This window comes from Schistocerca serialis, chromosome 4 (assembly GCF_023864345.2).
Source record: "Schistocerca serialis cubense isolate TAMUIC-IGC-003099 chromosome 4, iqSchSeri2.2, whole genome shotgun sequence".
Lineage (NCBI taxonomy): Eukaryota > Metazoa > Arthropoda > Insecta > Orthoptera > Acrididae > Schistocerca > Schistocerca serialis.
Window position 1 is genome coordinate 235,910,820 of NC_064641.1, and position 18,032 is coordinate 235,928,851.

An 18,032-nucleotide genomic window follows, 5' to 3' on the forward strand; every position below is an offset into this window, starting at 1 on the left:
GTACAAGTTCATGGCAATCATATATCTCACCTATCTTAAGGATCCATTTTGGCATTCAGTTCAAATGTTCTGAGAAAACCCAGAGCTCGCATTATAAGGACAATAGTACCTAAAATCCTATTGTTTTATCAACAACCACAATTAAAAGGATCTAATGTTCATTAATCAACTAATTGATTTCATTTACCATAAATTCTATCATTAAACAGAGTCTTAACGGAGTTGGAACAGAAAATTATCTACTTCTTAAATTATTCAGGTGCTGTTTTCATCTAATAAGTCTTTTCATCTAATGATTCCATTTAACAATTTATGTAATTTTACACACAACATGTATTTATCCAGAACGAGATTTTCACTCTGCAGCGGAGTGTGCGCAGATATGAAACTTCCTGGCAGATTAAAACTGTGTGCCCGACCGAGACTCGAACTCGGAACCTTTGCCTTTCGCGGGCAAGTGCTCTACTAACTGAGCTACCGAAGCACGACTCACGCCCGGTACTCACAGCTTTACTTCTGCCAGTACCTCGTCTCCTACCTTCCAAACTTTACAGAAGCTCTCCTGCGAAACTTGCAGAACTACCACTCCTGAAAGAAAGGATATTGCGGAGACATGGCTTAGCCACAGCCTGGGAAATGTTTCCAGAATGAGATTTTCACTCTGCAGCGGAGTGTGCGCTGATATGAAACTTCCTGGCAGATTAAAACTGTGTGCCCGACCGAGACTTGAGCTCGGGACCTTTGCCTTTCGCGGGCAAGTGCTCTACCAACTGAGCTACCGAAGCACGACTCACGCCCGGTACTCACAGCTTTACTTCTGCCAGTACCTCGTCTCCTACCTTCCAAACTTTACAGAAGCTCTCCTTAACATGTCTTTATACTGGTAAAGTCAAAACCCGTTTTGTACTAACTTTAGCGTTAATAACAATATAGAGGAGATGTTAAGTTGCAGAGAGGCACAACAAAAAGACTACTAAACATGTGGGGTTTTGGCCACGAAAAGACCTTCATCTAAAGTAGACAAAATATATACACACACACACACACACACACACACACACACACACACACACACATGACCACTGTCTGTGGCCACTGAGGTCAGACTGCAACCAGCTGCACATGATGGGAGAAGTAATCTAGGTGATGGGGGTAAGGAGTCTGGGATAGCAAGGGGTAGGGATAGCTGAGTAAGGATGGGTGATGATAAAGTTCTGCTTGTGGGATCATGCAGAGACATGGTGGAGACAGTGTAGGGCAGCTTGCTGCAGTCAGGAAGTTAGATAGTGGAAAAGGAGAGAAGTAGATAAGGAGAAAAAAAGACTGTGGATGCATTGGTGGAACAGAAGGCTGTGTAGTGCTGGTGTGGGAAGGGGATAGGTGGATGAAGTACAGGGACTAACGAAAGCTGAGGCCAGGGGGATTACAGAAATGTAGAGTATATTGCAGGAGGGATCCCTACCTGAGCAGTTCAGAAAAGCTGGTGTTGGTAGGAAGGATCGAGATGGGGTTTTCCAATTTCCTGCCCTGATATCTGTCAGCAATGTTAAAGACTTTTGTACCACAACAAAAAAAACCATTCTGAACCCAAGACAGGGATGCATAGTATATATCTAATCCATGAATACTTCTTATGTTTGTTGAGTAGTTTGTCCAACCTTGAATTTATTTATTTATTTATTTACATAACTGATAATTTTCTAAGATTTGTTTCTTTTTATATGAGATCAACGCTAGTCTTCGTCTCACTACCATCTGTGAGCACTCTGAATTCAGCCAGACTGTTCCACATCTTCTATCAGTGACTAATATTTTCTGTATTGGTATAGAGCTGCATGAACCATCATTGATTGCAATGAGTAGTTCTTTACAGTATTATCAAACAGAAACTTTTGGAGCTGTAGCTTTCACTTTTTCTCATATAATGTTACTGTGTTTCTCACAGTTGGCTTGTTTTATTTTCCAATAACTCTTTCTATAATATTTACAGAGTAATATCACTTCATCTGTAACTTCTACGACTATAGTGTAATGGTCTCCCCCTCCAATTTTCCCATTCCTTCAAAATTTTCCAAAGTGATTTTGAGAATGAGTGCATTTGGTCTTCTGCCAACAACTAGGCTCAAAATTAACTTCTTGTTTGCAGTGTTTATTGTTCCATTTTCATTCCATACAAGGCTACACCCCAACCAAATGCTTCAAGAATATTATCAATAAGAAACCACATGGTGGGTTGGGATACTAATTAAAGTAACCAAAATGGGTGTAACATCTCAGCTTCTCCACTGTCTCTTATATTCAACCATCTTTTGAGATGCTTGCTCAAAAAGTTGAAGTACACAGGAGTTAAATCTTTATTCAAGAAAGTGTCTAGGGAAGATATAGGTAAACGCTCGGAGTATTGGAGAAATTAGATCCGAGACATCATCTGCCGATGGTGTCACTTGATGAAGTACGTAGGGGGATGGGGATCAGTACATCACTCTCCTGGCCATTGTCCTTTTTCATAACCTGGAGCTGCTACTACTCAGTCATGTAGCTCATCAGTTGGTATCATAACGCTGATGCACTCCGTTCCAGTCCTCACACCAAAGAAAAATCTCTGGCAGTACCGGGAATCAAATCCGGGTCTTCTGCATGGAAGTCAGCAGCGCTAATCACTCAGCAATGGAGGCAGACATGATTGTAAAATACTGACATGAATTATTTATTAGAAGCCAATCTCAGGGAAGACCAGTTTGGATTCTGGAGAACTTTAGGAACATGCAAAGCGTTACTGATCCTAAGCCTTATCTAAAGAAAGGCAAATCTCCATTCATAGCACTTGCAAAGTTAGAGAAATCTTTTGACAATGCTGACAGGAATGCACTCTCAGGAATTCTGAGGGTAGTGGAGACAACATACTAGGAGTGAAAGGCTATCTGCGAGGGTCACTCCAAAAGAAATGCACACTATTTTTGTAAAAATACAGTTTTCATTCTGCATGTGTGAAAGTTTTATAGTGTGTAGATACATCCTTCCCCACTTGTTTTCAAACTTAGTTCAACCAGTTCCCGTGAATGGCATTGTCACAGCACGTCTTTAAGATGGCTGCTACACTTGACGTTCGTCAGAAGCAACGTGCTGTCATAGAATTTCTGTGCTGTGAAAACGAGACAGTGGGAAACATCCACAAGAGGTTGAAAAAGGTGTTTGGAGATGCTGCTGTCATTCACAGTACAGTTAGTTGGTGGGCAAGCAGGTTACGTGATGAAAGTGGGCACGGCAATATTGAGGATTGTCCTCGCAGCAGTAGGCCTCATACTGCACACACTCCAGACAATGTGCAGAGAGTTAACAAATTGGTGACTGCTGACAGATGCATCAGAGTGAACGAATTGTCACGCTACATTGGGATAGGGGAAGGAAGTGTTTGCAGAATATTGAAAGTGTTGGCGTTAAAAAAGGTTTGTGCTAGGTGGATTCCCAGGATGTTGACAGTGGCTCACAAAGAAACAAGAAAAATGGCATGCAGCGAACTTTTGGAACAGTACGAGAATGGTGGAGATGAATTTCTTGGAAGAATTGTGACAGGTGATGAAACATGGCTCCATCATTTTTCGCCAGAGACGAAGAGGCAATCAATGGAGTGGCATCATGCAAATTCACCCAAGAAAAAAAAATTCAAAACCGCACCTTCTGCTGGAAAAGTTATGGCTACGGTGTTTTTCAGTTCCGAAGGACTCTTGCTTGTGGACATCATGCCAAGTGGAATCACCATAAACTTTGATGCATATGTGGCGACACTGAAGAAACTTCAAGCTCGACTGAGTCGTGTTTGACCACATCGGCAAAAGCAGGATGTTTTGCTGCTGCACGGCAATGCACGGCCACATGTCAGTCAAAAAACCATGGAAGCGATCACAAAACTCGGATGGAAAACACTGAAACACCTGCCTTACAGTCCTGACCTGGCTCCATGTGATTATAATCTCTTTGGGAAACTGAAAGACTCTCTTCGTGGAACAAAGTTTGAATATGATGACTCCCTTGTGCACGCTGCCAAACAGTGGCTCCAACAGGTTGGTCCAGAATTTTACCATGCAGGTATACAGGCGCTGGTTCCAAGATGGCGTCAGGCAGTTGATAGGGATGGAAATTATGTGGAGAAATGAAAATATTGTTCCTAAAGGATGTATCTACACACTGTAAAACTTTCAAACATGTAGAATAAAAGATGGATTTAAAAAAAATAGTGTGCATTTCTTTTGGAGTGACCCTCGTACCACTTGTACAGACAGCAGACTGCAGTTAAAGGACATAAGGACATGAAAAGGAAGCAGTGACTGAGAAGCAAGTGAGATAGGGTTGTAGCCTATCCCCAATGTTAATCTCCACATTGAGCAAGCAGTAAAAGAAACCAAGGAGAAATTTGGGAAGGAAATTAAATTTCAGGTAGAAGAAATAAAAAGCTTTGTGGTCTCCCAATGACATTGTAATCCTGCCTGAGGCAGTAAAGGACTTGAAAGGGCAGTTTAACGGAATGGATACTGGCTTCAAAAGGTGGTTTAAAATGAATGTTAACAGAAGTAGAACAAAAGTAGTCAAATCTAGTTGGTTTAAATCAAGTGACACTGAAGGAACTAGATTAGAAAATGAGCCACAAAAAGTAGTTGATGAGTTTTGCTATTTGGGCAACAAAATAGCTGATGATGGTCAAAGTGGAGAATATGTAGACTGGTTATAGCAAGAAAATCCCTCCTGAAAAACAAAATTAATTAACACCCAATATGGGAATGATATGATGAGCCCAATAAAAAAAAGCAAGAAAAAATGCTTGTTTCATAAACAACTCACATTACTTCTCAAAATAGTCTCCTCTGATGGATACACTCTTGGGCCAGTGATCCTCCAGCTTTTTCATACATGCAGAAATACAGGTTTTGGCGAACTCTGCAAAATTCTCGTTGACTGCAACTACCACTTCCTCATGTGATGAAAATATCTTTCCAGCAATCCAAAGTTAGGGAACAGAAAGAAGTCACTTGGCACTAATTCTGGTGAACAGGGAGGATGAGAAACCAATTCAAACCCCAAGTCATGCACTTTCGCCATTGTTATCACTGATGTCTGTGATGGTGCATTATCCTGGCAAAAGAACACTAAAAAAGTGCTTTTCGCCAAGACAATCCCACACATCAGCCATAACAATGGTGAAAGTGCATGCCAATCTCAATCTCTTTTCACCCAACTCAAGTTTCAAATGATCCAACAATGAAGCATTATAGGGTCCAGATATGGCTTTACCTTTTCAAGGTAATCTATGAGGATTATTCCTTGGAAACGCAAAAAAACAGTGGCCATCACCTTACCACCTGACAAAATGATCTTTTCCTTCTTTGGTGCACGATCACCTGCCTTTGTCCACTGTTCTGTCTGCTGTTTTGACTCTGGTGCATAATTATGGATCCAAGTTTCATCAACAGTTACAAATTGGTACAAAAAGTCTTGCAGATCATGATTAACACCACCAGACATTGTGTTGAAATGTGCTGGATATGCTTTTGATCAACTGGGAGCTATCGTGGCACCCAGCTCTTACACAGCTTCTTCATAGCTAATTCTCCACGCAGGACATTATACGCTCGCTCAGTTGAGACACCTACAGTCTCAGCAATCTCATAAATTTTTATTTGGCACTCTTACATTACTGTAGATTATATTTTGTCAATAATTTCCATTGTGGTGACTTCAGCGGGATGGTCAGAGCATGCTTTGTCTTTGGTGCTTGTCCAATCACTTTTAAATTCATTAACCCAAAAGTAAATGGTTTTCAATGATGCAGAGTCTGAATAAACTTCATACAATTCTGTTTTGATATGTGTGGCAGTCCAACCCTTCAAACCAACATGTTTAATGACAGCATAAAATTACGTTTCCTCCATTTTGACAAGCAGACAACACACTGACCAATTCAGATAGCTGTCAACAATGAACTGTATGCTGCACACTGTTGAAATTCTTTATGCAATCCTTGGAATAACCAAGTTTACCAATCATGAAAGCACAACAAAATTGTTTCCATTCTTTTGTTACAATTTACCAGACTTACCAAACCACCCTTGTACAAATTTAAGTGTTAGGAAGTCTTTTTTGAAGATATTTCTCTGTTGTGTAGACTTCTATGAAAGTGAAACATGGACAATAAGCAGTTCTGAAAACAATAAAAACAGAAGGTTTTGAAATATGGTGCTCAAATAATGATGAAGATTAGATGGATAGACCAAGTTACTAATTGAAGACATACGGAATCAAATTGTGGAAAAAAGGAATTTAAGATGTAATCAGACTAAAAGAAGGGATAACTGATAGGATGTGTCTCAAGTCATCAACGAGTCATCAATTTGGTAATGGAGAGAAGTACAAGAGGAGGGGGGTGGGGGGTGTAAAAACTGCAGAGAGAGACCAAATGATGAATACAGTAAGCAGGTTCAAATGAGAATTGGCTGCAGTAGTTATTCGGAGATGAAGAGGCTTGCACTCGGATGACTAGCATGGAGAGCTGCATCAAATCAGTCTTCAGATTGAAAAGCACAACAGCAATATGTTATCAGTACGAATGTTTTCTGGGTGTCCAAGCCTTTTGTGATTCCAAGTGCCATGTATGCCCAAGTGCCATCTGATGACATGTCAGAGTAGCAAGCTCAAGTTTCCATGAGCTTCATCCCTACTTTCTTTGCTACCACACATGATTAAACATGTTGTCTGTTATCCTTTGATGTTTTTCAATTGGGTTATATGATCTAAAAGATACACAAACCAATATCGCTACTCGTGCTCCATTTATTCTTATGCTTTCTTTCACTATGCCTTGCTGTTTTTTTGCAAAGACTGTAGAGTTCAGGTTGTATTCAAAACAACAACAAAAGACAATCTGACAGATCAAACAATGGAAAATCCAGGATGGAATGTAACAATATTATGAAAAGGATAGTTACTGCTCAACATATAGCAGAGTTGCTGAGTCTGGCTTGAGCTGCCAGAGACTGTGGTTATGTGTACGTTTGTACGTAGGTGTAGGTGTGTGTGTGTGTGTGTGTGTGTGTGTGTGTGTGTGTGTGTGTGTTTTGTCTATTTTCAACAAAGACCTTGTTGGCCGAAAGCTCATTTTGTGACAGTCTTTTTATTGTGCCTATTCTGACTCAGCATCTCCACTATATTGTGCGTAGCAACTGTTCTTTTAATAATAGTGTTATAATCTGATAGATGTTTTTCTCCAAGGGTTATTAAAATAACCTACAAAAATGATGAGAGTTTAATGCAATACAAAATAAGAAAATACAACAATATTTGAAAAAATGTACTGGGGCATGAAGCAGAGCTGTTGTGCAGCCGAGGTTGGGATATTTGAATGTATAACATGGAAAAAAAAACATGTTTAAAGTCAACATTGCCTCATTACAAAGGTTGCTTTGAACATTGTATAGCATTACTAAGCATAGACCAAACTGATATGGTATACTCTCGGCTTCAACTGACTTAGTCCAGCTGAAGGAGGACCTACAGTATAATGTAGAATCCAAATCATGGTACAATTTGGCTTTTTCTCACATGCACTAATCATTGCCAGAGGTGAAAGGAATGACGTGTGAAAGGAAAAAACATAAAATCAAACTGGGATTGGACTTCAGGTATTTAGATTTGTAGTCTGCCTCTCATTCAGCCACTGAGCCACATTTGTTACAAATCTAAATTTGAGCACAGAAGATGCTAACCTAGTTCTTGGTCACTTACAGACGGAATAAAAAATGGTAATTCATTAACAAAATGGGACCCATATTCAAACAGATTTTTCTGTTTGTTTTAATGTCTCCTATTTGCCTGCAATGTAGGTTCTATTATGATTCTATCTGTATAGTACAAATACAGTGTTTACCAACAATTAACACTGAATACATTTGCTACTATACTTCAAGTCATTAAAATTTTTCTATCGTTATACATTCAACTACTTGGATTTTGCAAGCAGTTAATTTCCTTTCCTTAAGCAAACAATGGAAAATCCAGTATGGAATGTAACAATATTACGAAAAAGATAGTCGCTACTCACCATATAGTGGAGATGCTGAGTTGCAGATAGGCACAACAAAAAGACTGTCAGAAAGCGAGCTTTCGATCAACAAGGCCTTTGTTGGAAATACACACACACACACACACAAGCAGAGTCTCGGGCTGATGAAGCCAGACTGTGATCAGCAGCACATGATTGGAGAAGTGAATGGGTGATGGGGTTAAGGAGGAGGCTGGAGCAGGGAGGGGGAGGGATAATGGGGTAGGGGTGGGGGATGACAAGGTTATGCTTGTGGGAGCAAACAGGGATGAGGTGGAGAGAGGGTAGGGCAGCTAGGTGCAGTCGGTAGATTAGACAGAGGGTGGGGGATAGCAGAAAATGAGAGAAGTAAAAATACTGTGAGTGCACTGGTGGAATAGAGAGCTGTTTAGTGCTGGAATGGGAACAGGGAAGGGGCTAGATGGGTAAGGACAATGATTAACAAAGGTGGTGGCCAGGAGGGTGACTGGAATGTAGGATATACTGCAGGGACAGTTCCCACCTGTGAATTCAGAAAAGGTGGTGTTGGTGGCAAAGACCAAGATGGCACAGGCTGTGAAGCAGTCATTGAAATGAAGGACGTCGTGTTGGACGGCATGCTCACCAACATGGTGGTCCAGCTGTTTCTTGGCCACAGTTTGTCAGTGGCCCTTCATGTGCACAGAAAGCTTACTGCTTGTCATGCCCATGTAGAATGCAGCACAGTGGTTATAGCTTAGCTTGTAGATTACGTGATTTGTTTCACTCTGCCTATGATGGGATAGGTGGTGCTTGTAACGGGACTGGAGTAGGTGGTTGTGGGAGGATGTGTGGGTCAGGTCTTGCATCTAGGTCTATTACAGGGATATGAGCCATGAGGCAAGGGGTTGGGAGCAGGGATTGTGTGTGGATGGACAAAGATACTGTGTAGGTTAGTTGGAAGTGGAATACCACTGTGGGTGAGGTGGGAAGGATAGTAGGTAGAACATTCCTCATTTCAGGGCATGACAAGAGGTAGTTGAAACTCTGGCAGAGAATGTGAATCAGTTGCTTTAGTCCTGGGTGGTACTGATATCAAGACCTCCAGATGTCAGACACTCAGATCAGAACTAAACTCTGTTTGTCACAGAGTTTTAACCAAAACTCTGATTTAGTTCATACTATGTGCTGTCACCCTGGAGAAAGAGTGTAAACATTTATTAAAAGCACCACCAGATTTACGGATCACAGGAAAAGCGTAACTGTGTGTAACAAATTTATATAGCTTCCATGGGAAGTTGATTGAGCACTGGAGCTTCGTACAAAGGGTCCTGTGTTCAAACCCCAGTGACGACGACTTCTTCTTCTTCTTCTTCTTCTTATTTATTGAGTTATGCATGATAGCGTTATAGGTGACACCTTGTTTATGACATGTAAAAGGGCTGTTTGGATTTTACAGCAAGTTTCTCTACGCAGTCAGCTTAAGTTTCACTTCTTTGAAAGTACTAGACCTGTAGAGTACACTTGTAGTGTCAAAGGATATAAAATCAGAAGAGAAAAATAAAGGAATAACTGCATCACATGTGCCAAAGTAGTAGTAATAATAATAATAATAATAAAAATAATAATAATAATAATAATAATAAAACTAATAGTAATAATAATAAACAAAATAATAAGATCAATAATAAGTACACAATGTTCAACTAAGGAAGCAAAAGCAGACTGCCAATAGAACACTGTTACAAACTCCAAAAAGTCCTTTTACATGTCAGGAAAGTGTTCTCCCATATAACAGTTTCTTGCATAAACAGGTACAAAAAGTTGTCACCAGTGGAGTTTGAATGTGATCTTTGGCACGACAACTGCACACTCTACCAATTCACCCATGGGACTGATGAAACAATGACCGATAGATACCGTTTTCCGGTGCTCTGTAGTTCTGGTGTTACTTTTAATTACCATTTGTGCACGTTCTACTGGGCAATAGCACATAACACAAACTAAATTGGTGTTTTGGTTGATACTCTATCGATGAACAACATCTGGTACCAATCTGAATGTTTGACATCTGGAGGTTTGGGTGTGTCATAAGGGGAATGCTCCTCTGTGGCCAAATGGTGGGATTTTGGGAGGTGGTGGGTGACTGGAGAGATAAGGCACAGGAGATCTGTTTCTGTACAAGGTTGGCAAAGTAATTATGGTATTTTTAGCCATTTTTACCTCCCACCATCCATCCTTCCTCCTTCCATCTGTGTCAGTACACAAAAATTTGCTCATCCTAGTCAGAACCGAGTCCCAAATATTGTTCCTGCATTGTTGCTTGGCTCATAGAATCCCCCCAAATTGGTTTACCATCAAATTACACATCTCTGGCTGCCACCCTTCCTTCCACAATAACCTCCATCTGTTTAGATTCCACCAGTCCTCAACCCTCACCAACATAGTCCTGTAAAGCCATATCAATCAGGTCCAGAACTTCTTGGCAACACCACCTCCTGATCTGCAAAAATTTTCTGCTATGCCATTGCAAATCCTGGGTCCCATATCACACACTGAAACTCTGTCCCTCCAGGAATTAGAGCAACATACACAACACCACCTCAAAAAACTCTCCACCCTGTTTACTTCCTACTCCTGCCTACTATCCTCCACCACCTCAACAATAACCTCCAAACCTCCCTCACATCTCCTCACAGCTGACAAACCCTGTCTCACAAACCTGCTACATTTACCCCATCCTCTAAAATTCCCTCCCACCACCATTCAGAATCCAGAACCAAAACATACACATGAACCTTTCCTCCAAAAGCCTTAGCCCTGCAGAAGTGTCAGTCCTTTCCAAAGGCCTCGCCTTTTGTCCCACCCCCAAATGTAGATGCGAAGCACTTGTTAAAGACCTTCATTCCTTCTCCCAGTCCCTGCAGTGGAAACACTTTTTAGCCACCCACCCTATCAATCAGACCCAACCAAAGGCCAATGTTAAACCCTTCCTGACTCAGTTCATACCTCCATCCAACCCTGATCCATCCCCACTGCCTGCGTATCACCTCCTGTTAACCTTCCAGAATTGCTTAACCTCGAACCTTGCTCACCATCATTCCCCAAATCCCTCAACATGCAAACTAACCTCACATCTGCAAAAAGAACAGCAATCCACCACCTAAAAACTGATCCCAACCTTATACGAGGTGCGACTGGAAAGTTTTAAGAATGGGCTGGTAATTGTGCAATGGTGGTATTTACATGCTACTGTGATGCATCTCCTTCAAAATAGTCCCCTTCGAACACACCGACTCCAATCACGTTTCCACTTATGGAAACATACATGGAATTTTTTTTCCTGAAGTGTGTTAAGCAGACTCTCCATATTTGCCTGGATGTCTTCAATCGAGTCAAATCACTTTCCTTTCAATGAAAATTTCAGTTTAGGAAACAGGTAGAAGACTGCAGGGGTCAAATCAGGGGAATATGGTGGTTGTCGAAGCACAGGAATTTTGTTACTTGGTCAAAAATTCAATGAGGGAGAAGGCACAATGAGCCTGAGCATTGTCATGGTGTAGCACCCAACCCCTGTATTTCCACAATGCAGGACTTTTCTTCCGCACCTTTTTGCACAAATGCTCAAGGACACATTTGTAGTATTCCTGGTAAATTGTCTGTCCTCCAGGGGTTAATTCATGATGCACAATACCAGTAGAATCGAAAAAAACCACCAAGATGGTCTTCACCTTAGACCGACTTTGCTGCACTTTTTTCAGTCATGGTGAACGTGGAGTCTTCGACTGCGAAGACTGCACTTTGGTTTCAGGATCATGTACCACAATTTGCCACCTGAAATTACCATATTTAACAAATCTGGGTCATTTTTAGTCGGATTAATCAGTTCTTGGCACACTTCAAGTCAGTATTGTCTCTGATCACTTGAAAACACTTTTGGAATGAATTTTGCGGACACTCGATGCATGTTCAGTTTTCAGTTAAATCTGACTGAACTGCAAAGAAACTCAAATTAAGTTCATCAGCCATCTCCCTAATTGTAAGTCTTCGATCAGAGTGCACTAAGTCGTGAACTTTCACAACATTTTCATTAGTTTTTGAGGTGGAAGGATGGCCAGACCGTACTTAATCTACAAGTGATACGCGGCCGTTTTCAAATCTGGTGAACCAGACAAAGACATTTGACTGGCTCATACAATTATCTCAAAAATCTGTTTTTAATAGTTTGTAAGTCTCAGAAGTTGATTTCCCGGTTTTAAAACAAAATTTCACACAAACTCATTGGTCTGTTTTTATGTCCATTTTCATGCAGGCAGAATCTGGCAACAAGCACTAAGAGACCCACACTCAACCAGCTACCACAACGATCTGAACAAAGAAAACACAGTTTCCTGTCAGAGGGCATTCAAGGACAAGGCAATGACTCACTCCTCACCCTCCGTATACCTCCCGCCAAACCAGTAAGCAGCAGCGGATTCATTCTTAAAACTTTCCAATCACACCTTGTATCCTACCAGCTGACAAAGGTTCCACACTGTTGTTTTAAACTACAAGGATTACCTGGCAGAAGACTCCATCAGCTGTCAGATTCATCCACCTACACACCCTGCCATGGTGACCGCATTCGAGAAATCCAGCAGAATCTCCAGTCTCTCTTCAAGTCCTTAGGCCTATCCCAATAACTCTCCCCAGTCTCCCTCTCTCCTCACCCCTATCACTCCCTGCACTCCTACCTTCTACATGCTTCCTAAAGTCCATAAACCCAAACTCCCAGGACACCTCACTGTGGCCTGTTACTGTAACCCTACTGAGAGAATCTCCACTCTCATAGTTGAACACCTTCGGCCTACTACCCACGAACTACCCTCCTATATAAAAGTTACCAACCATATCCTCCACTGATTCTCCACAGTTCCTATACCATTACTACATGGTGCCCTGCTCGTCACTACTGATGCCACCTCCCTTTTCACTAACATCCCCAATGTCCATGGCCTTACCGCTATTGAGCACTATCTTTCCCAAAGCCCGACAGATTCAAATCCTACAACCTTCTTACTAGTCACCATGACCAACTAAATCCTCACCCACAATTACTTCTTCTTTGAAGGCACTACATACAAACAAATCTGTGGTATGGCTATGAGCACCTGCATGGCACTATCCTCTGCCAACCTATTCATGGACCATCTAGGGGAATCCTCCCTAAATACCCGGAATCCCAAACCTCTCATCTGATTCAGATTCACTAATGACATCTTTGCTATCTGGATAGAAGGTGAGGACACCCTACCCACATTCATCCACAACTTCAACAACTTCTCACACAGTCACTTCAGCTGGTCTTAGTCAACCCAACAAGCCACTTTCCTCAATGATGACTTCCGCCTCAAAGATGGCTACATCAGTATCTCTGTCCATATCAAACCTACCAACCACCAGCAATACTTCCACGTCGACAACTGCCATCCATTCCATATCAAGAAGTCCCTTTTGTACAGTCTAGCTACCCCTGAGGGTCCACCACCTTCAAAAATCCCACCATCCGGCTACAGGGGAGCATTCCCCTCATGACTCAGTACTACCCAGGACTGGAGCAACTGACTCACATTCTCCGCCTGGGTTTTGAATGTCTCTCATCGTACCGTGATATGAGATATGTCCCACACACTATCCTTCCCACCCCTCCCACAGTGGTATTTAACCGCCTACCGAATGTGCACAATATCCTAGTTCATCCCCACACAACCTTGCTCCAAGTCCTCTGTCTCATGGCTCATATCCCTGTAATAGTCCCAGATGCAAGACCTGTCTCATACATCCTCCCACCACCACCTTCTCCAGTTTGGCCACAAGCATCACCTATCCCATCAAAAGCAGAGCTACTGGTAAAAAAAGGCATGTGATCTACAAGCTAAGCTGCAACGACTGTGCTGCTTTCTATGTTCTGATCTGAGTGTCTGACATCTGGAGGTCTTGGTGTCAGTACCACCCAGGACTAAAGCAACTGATTCACATTCTCTGCCAGAATTTCAACTACCTCTTGTCATGCCCTGAAATGAGGAATGTTCTACCTACTATCCTTCCCACCCCACCCACAGTGGTATTCCACTTCCAACTAACCTACACAGTATCTTTGTCCATCCACACACAATCCCTGCTCCCAACCCCTTGCCTCATGGCTCATATCCCTGTAATAGACCTAGATGCAAGACCTGACCCACACATCCTCCCACAACCACCTACTCCAGTCCCGTTACAAGCACCACCTATCCCATCATAGGCAGAGTGAAACAAATCACGTAATCTACAAGCTAAGCTATAACCACTGTGCTGCATTCTACATGGGCATGACAAGCAGTAAGCTGTCTGTGCACATGAAGGGCCACTGACAAACTGTGGCCAAGAAACAGCTGGACCACCATGTTGGTGAGCATGCCGTCCAACACGACGTCCTTCATTTCAATGACTGCTTCACAGCCTGTGCCATCTTGGTCTTTGCCACCAACACCACCTTTTCTGAATTCACAGGTGGGAACTGTCCCTGCAGTATATCCTACATTCCAGTCACCCTCCTGGCCACCACCTTTGTTAATCACAGTCCTTACCCATCTAGCCCCTTCCCTGTTCCCATTCCAGCACTAAATAGCTCTCTATTCCACCAATGCACCCACAGTATTTTTACTTCTCTCGTTTTCTGCTATCTCCTGCCCTCCTGTATAACCTCCCAACTGTACCTAGCTGCCCCACCCTGTCTCCACCTCATCCTTGTATGCTCCCATAAGCAGCATCTTGTCATCCCCCACCCCTACCCCATTATCCCTCCCCCTCCCTGCTCCAGCCTCCTCCTTAACCCCATCACCTGTTTGCTTCTCCCATCATGTGCTGCTGCTCACAGTCTGGCCTCAGCTGCCCGAGACTCTGGTCAAGTGTGTGTGTGTGTGTGTGTGTGTGTGTGTGTGTGTGTGTGTGTGTGTGTGTGTGTGTGTTTCCAACGAAGGCCTTGTTGATCAAAAGCTCACTTTCTGACAGTCTTTTTGCTGCGCCTACCTGCAACTCAGCATTCCACTATATGGCGAGTAGCTCCTATCCTCTTCATAATATTGTTACTGATCTAGTACAATGTCAGCTCTCTGCTCATAATTTAAATAACTCTAAGAATTTTAAAATTTTGTACATATATGTTAACTAAATAACAGTTAACATTTTTACTGGTTCAACAAAGTGAAATTAGTTACTTTAATTGTTTAATTCACTATCTAAGTAAAATCAAATTTGCCCAAATAGACAAGCATGTATGAACATCAGCTTCTGATTTGTAAATATTAACCTTTAATAGTTAATTACTGATTAATGGTAACAACCACTTAAGTTTACCTGGAGTAGTTGATTCTCTGGACAAAGAATAACCTCATGGAGGCCTAATAAATCAGTCCCACCCTCCAATCCATTCAGTAATTTGTCCAGAATGGGGTAGCATACCTGAAGCCATATAAGAAATACATACCTTTAAAAAAAATTTACAAAAAATTAGAAAAAAAATAACCTAAAAGTTCAGAATATAATAAACAAGTGTGACTCATTATTGATACAAGCTGCAACCATGACAAAGACATATGGATCACATGAGGTGGATATTTACAACAATTACCATACAATTTCACTGTGATGGAGCCACAAAATGCTGCATATTTATCATCTGGTACTGGAAAACTTTTAAAGAAACTCAGCAGTTCTTTTGCTTCTGCAAAATTATGGTACTGGATGACATGAAGGATCTCACTGGTTTTCGTTGTCAAAAAATCATAACATTACTTCATCAACTTTAGAAAGTTGGCAACTGTGAGAACAAAAAAATCTTGGCAGTGGGAATCCAACGTTCAGTAACTTCCCACAGTTTTGCTCAATACATTTCTCACTAGATGACAAGCAGAATTTTACCTTAGGATCTAAATCCCTGTTCCCACTAAAAATGCTCACAGCTCATTACATGGATTACACAGAGGAGGAAAACAAAATTTTTCATCAGGTACCTTTGTATGATGCAAATTTTCCACACAAGAACAATTCAAACACTAGCCACAAAAAAGGTTTACTTTTTGTATAAGCATTAACTTCAAACATATGATGGAACTGAGCAATATGGATAAATTTTGAGTAACTGGCTAACTTTTACCAGAAATCAGTTTTTACAGTTACTGCATCCAGTGACATTTCTTCAGTATCAGAATTATCTTCTCCCATCTCTTCCCAACTTTTTTGTTCCATTCACAGGAGCTTTAAAAAATAACAACAATAAAAAGAAATCTCCTCCCTATTTTCTTTTTCCATACACAGTAACTTAAAATAGGGTCATAATAGTCTCCAAATGATACATACAGAAATGGAAGCAGTTCTTAACATCCAGTGCAAGGATAAATTCTTTAAATTCTAGGAGCAGCCCTTCATACACTGTATACATTTTTGGTCAAATACCTACCAAAATTTTCTGTACCATTTTAAATACAATATTTTTATAACACACTTTGATACACACACAAAATACTCTCTCTCTCTCTCTCTCTCTCTCTCTCTCTCTCACACACACACACACACACACACACACACACACACACACACACACACACAAATAAAACCTGAAATCGAGAATCCCAGCAATTTTAGTCTATTATTGATGTCAATACTGGCAAGAGATCAGTCCTGGGAATTCCATACCTGATCAAAATCTCTACAGTTGTTCCTGAGACTGATCCAGACAGATGAAATGAAGCAAGCAGGTAACTTCAGTTTATGTAAGTAGAAAGAGAAGATTCAATAAAATATTTTTATTTACTTACTAGAATATGACTACAATTTACATTTTATGTTTGCATGCAGTAATATTTTTCTATCACACTTTTGACAGATGGCAAATGCTATGTAAGTTCTAATAGCAAAAAAGATACTTTTTATGTAATACAATTACAGGATAACAGATTTGGATTTTTTTCCTTTACTTATACTGTGAAACCTTGCTTCTTGACAAATTTTGTTGTTCTACATCAATAAGACATTCCCTATAAACGAGACTGAGAGTATCAAAATACATGACATAAGTGGTGATATCTTTTGACTGCATTGACTTAGAAGCTTAAATGTTGCACACTGCCAAGGACCTGTTGACCTTCACATATGACATATTTGAACTTGATACACCCACCCTTTCCTGGGAAAAAGGCTTCTTGACAGTCAGAGAGAAGAGAGACAGATGGATGGACAATATAGTGATCCTATAAGGGTTCAGATTTTATCCTGAAAAATGAAAAAAGGAAGACATTTAAAAGAGAAAATCAAATTAGAAACAAAATTAACTGACTTTTATCCAACATCTAAGAAACTTTGATGGATCTGGTAGAACCGAACCAGATCAAAATCTTCCACAAACACAAAATAGGAAGATGTAGACTAAGACTCAAAAGTGTTTTCTGTTTGGTTAGTAATGGTACATCCACATACACACATTCCAAAAAATGTCAGTAGAAAAAAGGAGGAAGTAAGAAAGTGGTATAGAACATAAATGGCATGGATCAAGGTACTATCAAAAACAAGTTAAGGGTGAATACCAATTACATGTTTGTGAGTGAATTCTTGGTTCCTACATTTAGGTGTACTGATGTTGAGAAGAAGGACCTCGATGACATGACTGATGAACAGTTACTCAGGTTCATATGGCTCCACCCATGTGAGTAGTCACACTTTAAAGCCTGTCCTATACTCACTGTTAGTGCAATATACTCAAAACTCAGCACTAGCACTAGAGAGATCCTGAGTAAAACCCATTTGGCTGTTAAGAGGGCAGTATGTGAAGCCGTCAATGAATATTGTAGCAGAATATTATCGAAAGATTTTCCACAAAACTTGAAGAAATTCTGTAGATATGTTAAAGCTGTTAGTGCACCAAAGTTGTCCAGACACCCACAAACGAGATAGAAAACTGAAACTGAGT

General features: G+C 41.0%; 1 protein-coding gene across 1 annotated transcript in view; it reads right to left on the reverse strand.

Moving 5' to 3' along the window:
- The window catches only part of LOC126473538 (protein fuzzy), a 173,998-nt gene that overhangs the window by 103,767 nt on the left and 52,199 nt on the right, over nucleotides 1–18,032 (reverse strand). The window contains exon 4 of the mRNA XM_050100652.1: nucleotides 15,425–15,529. Coding sequence (XP_049956609.1) covers nucleotides 15,425–15,529 — 105 coding nt within the window. The remainder of the gene's footprint in view (nucleotides 1–15,424; nucleotides 15,530–18,032) is intronic.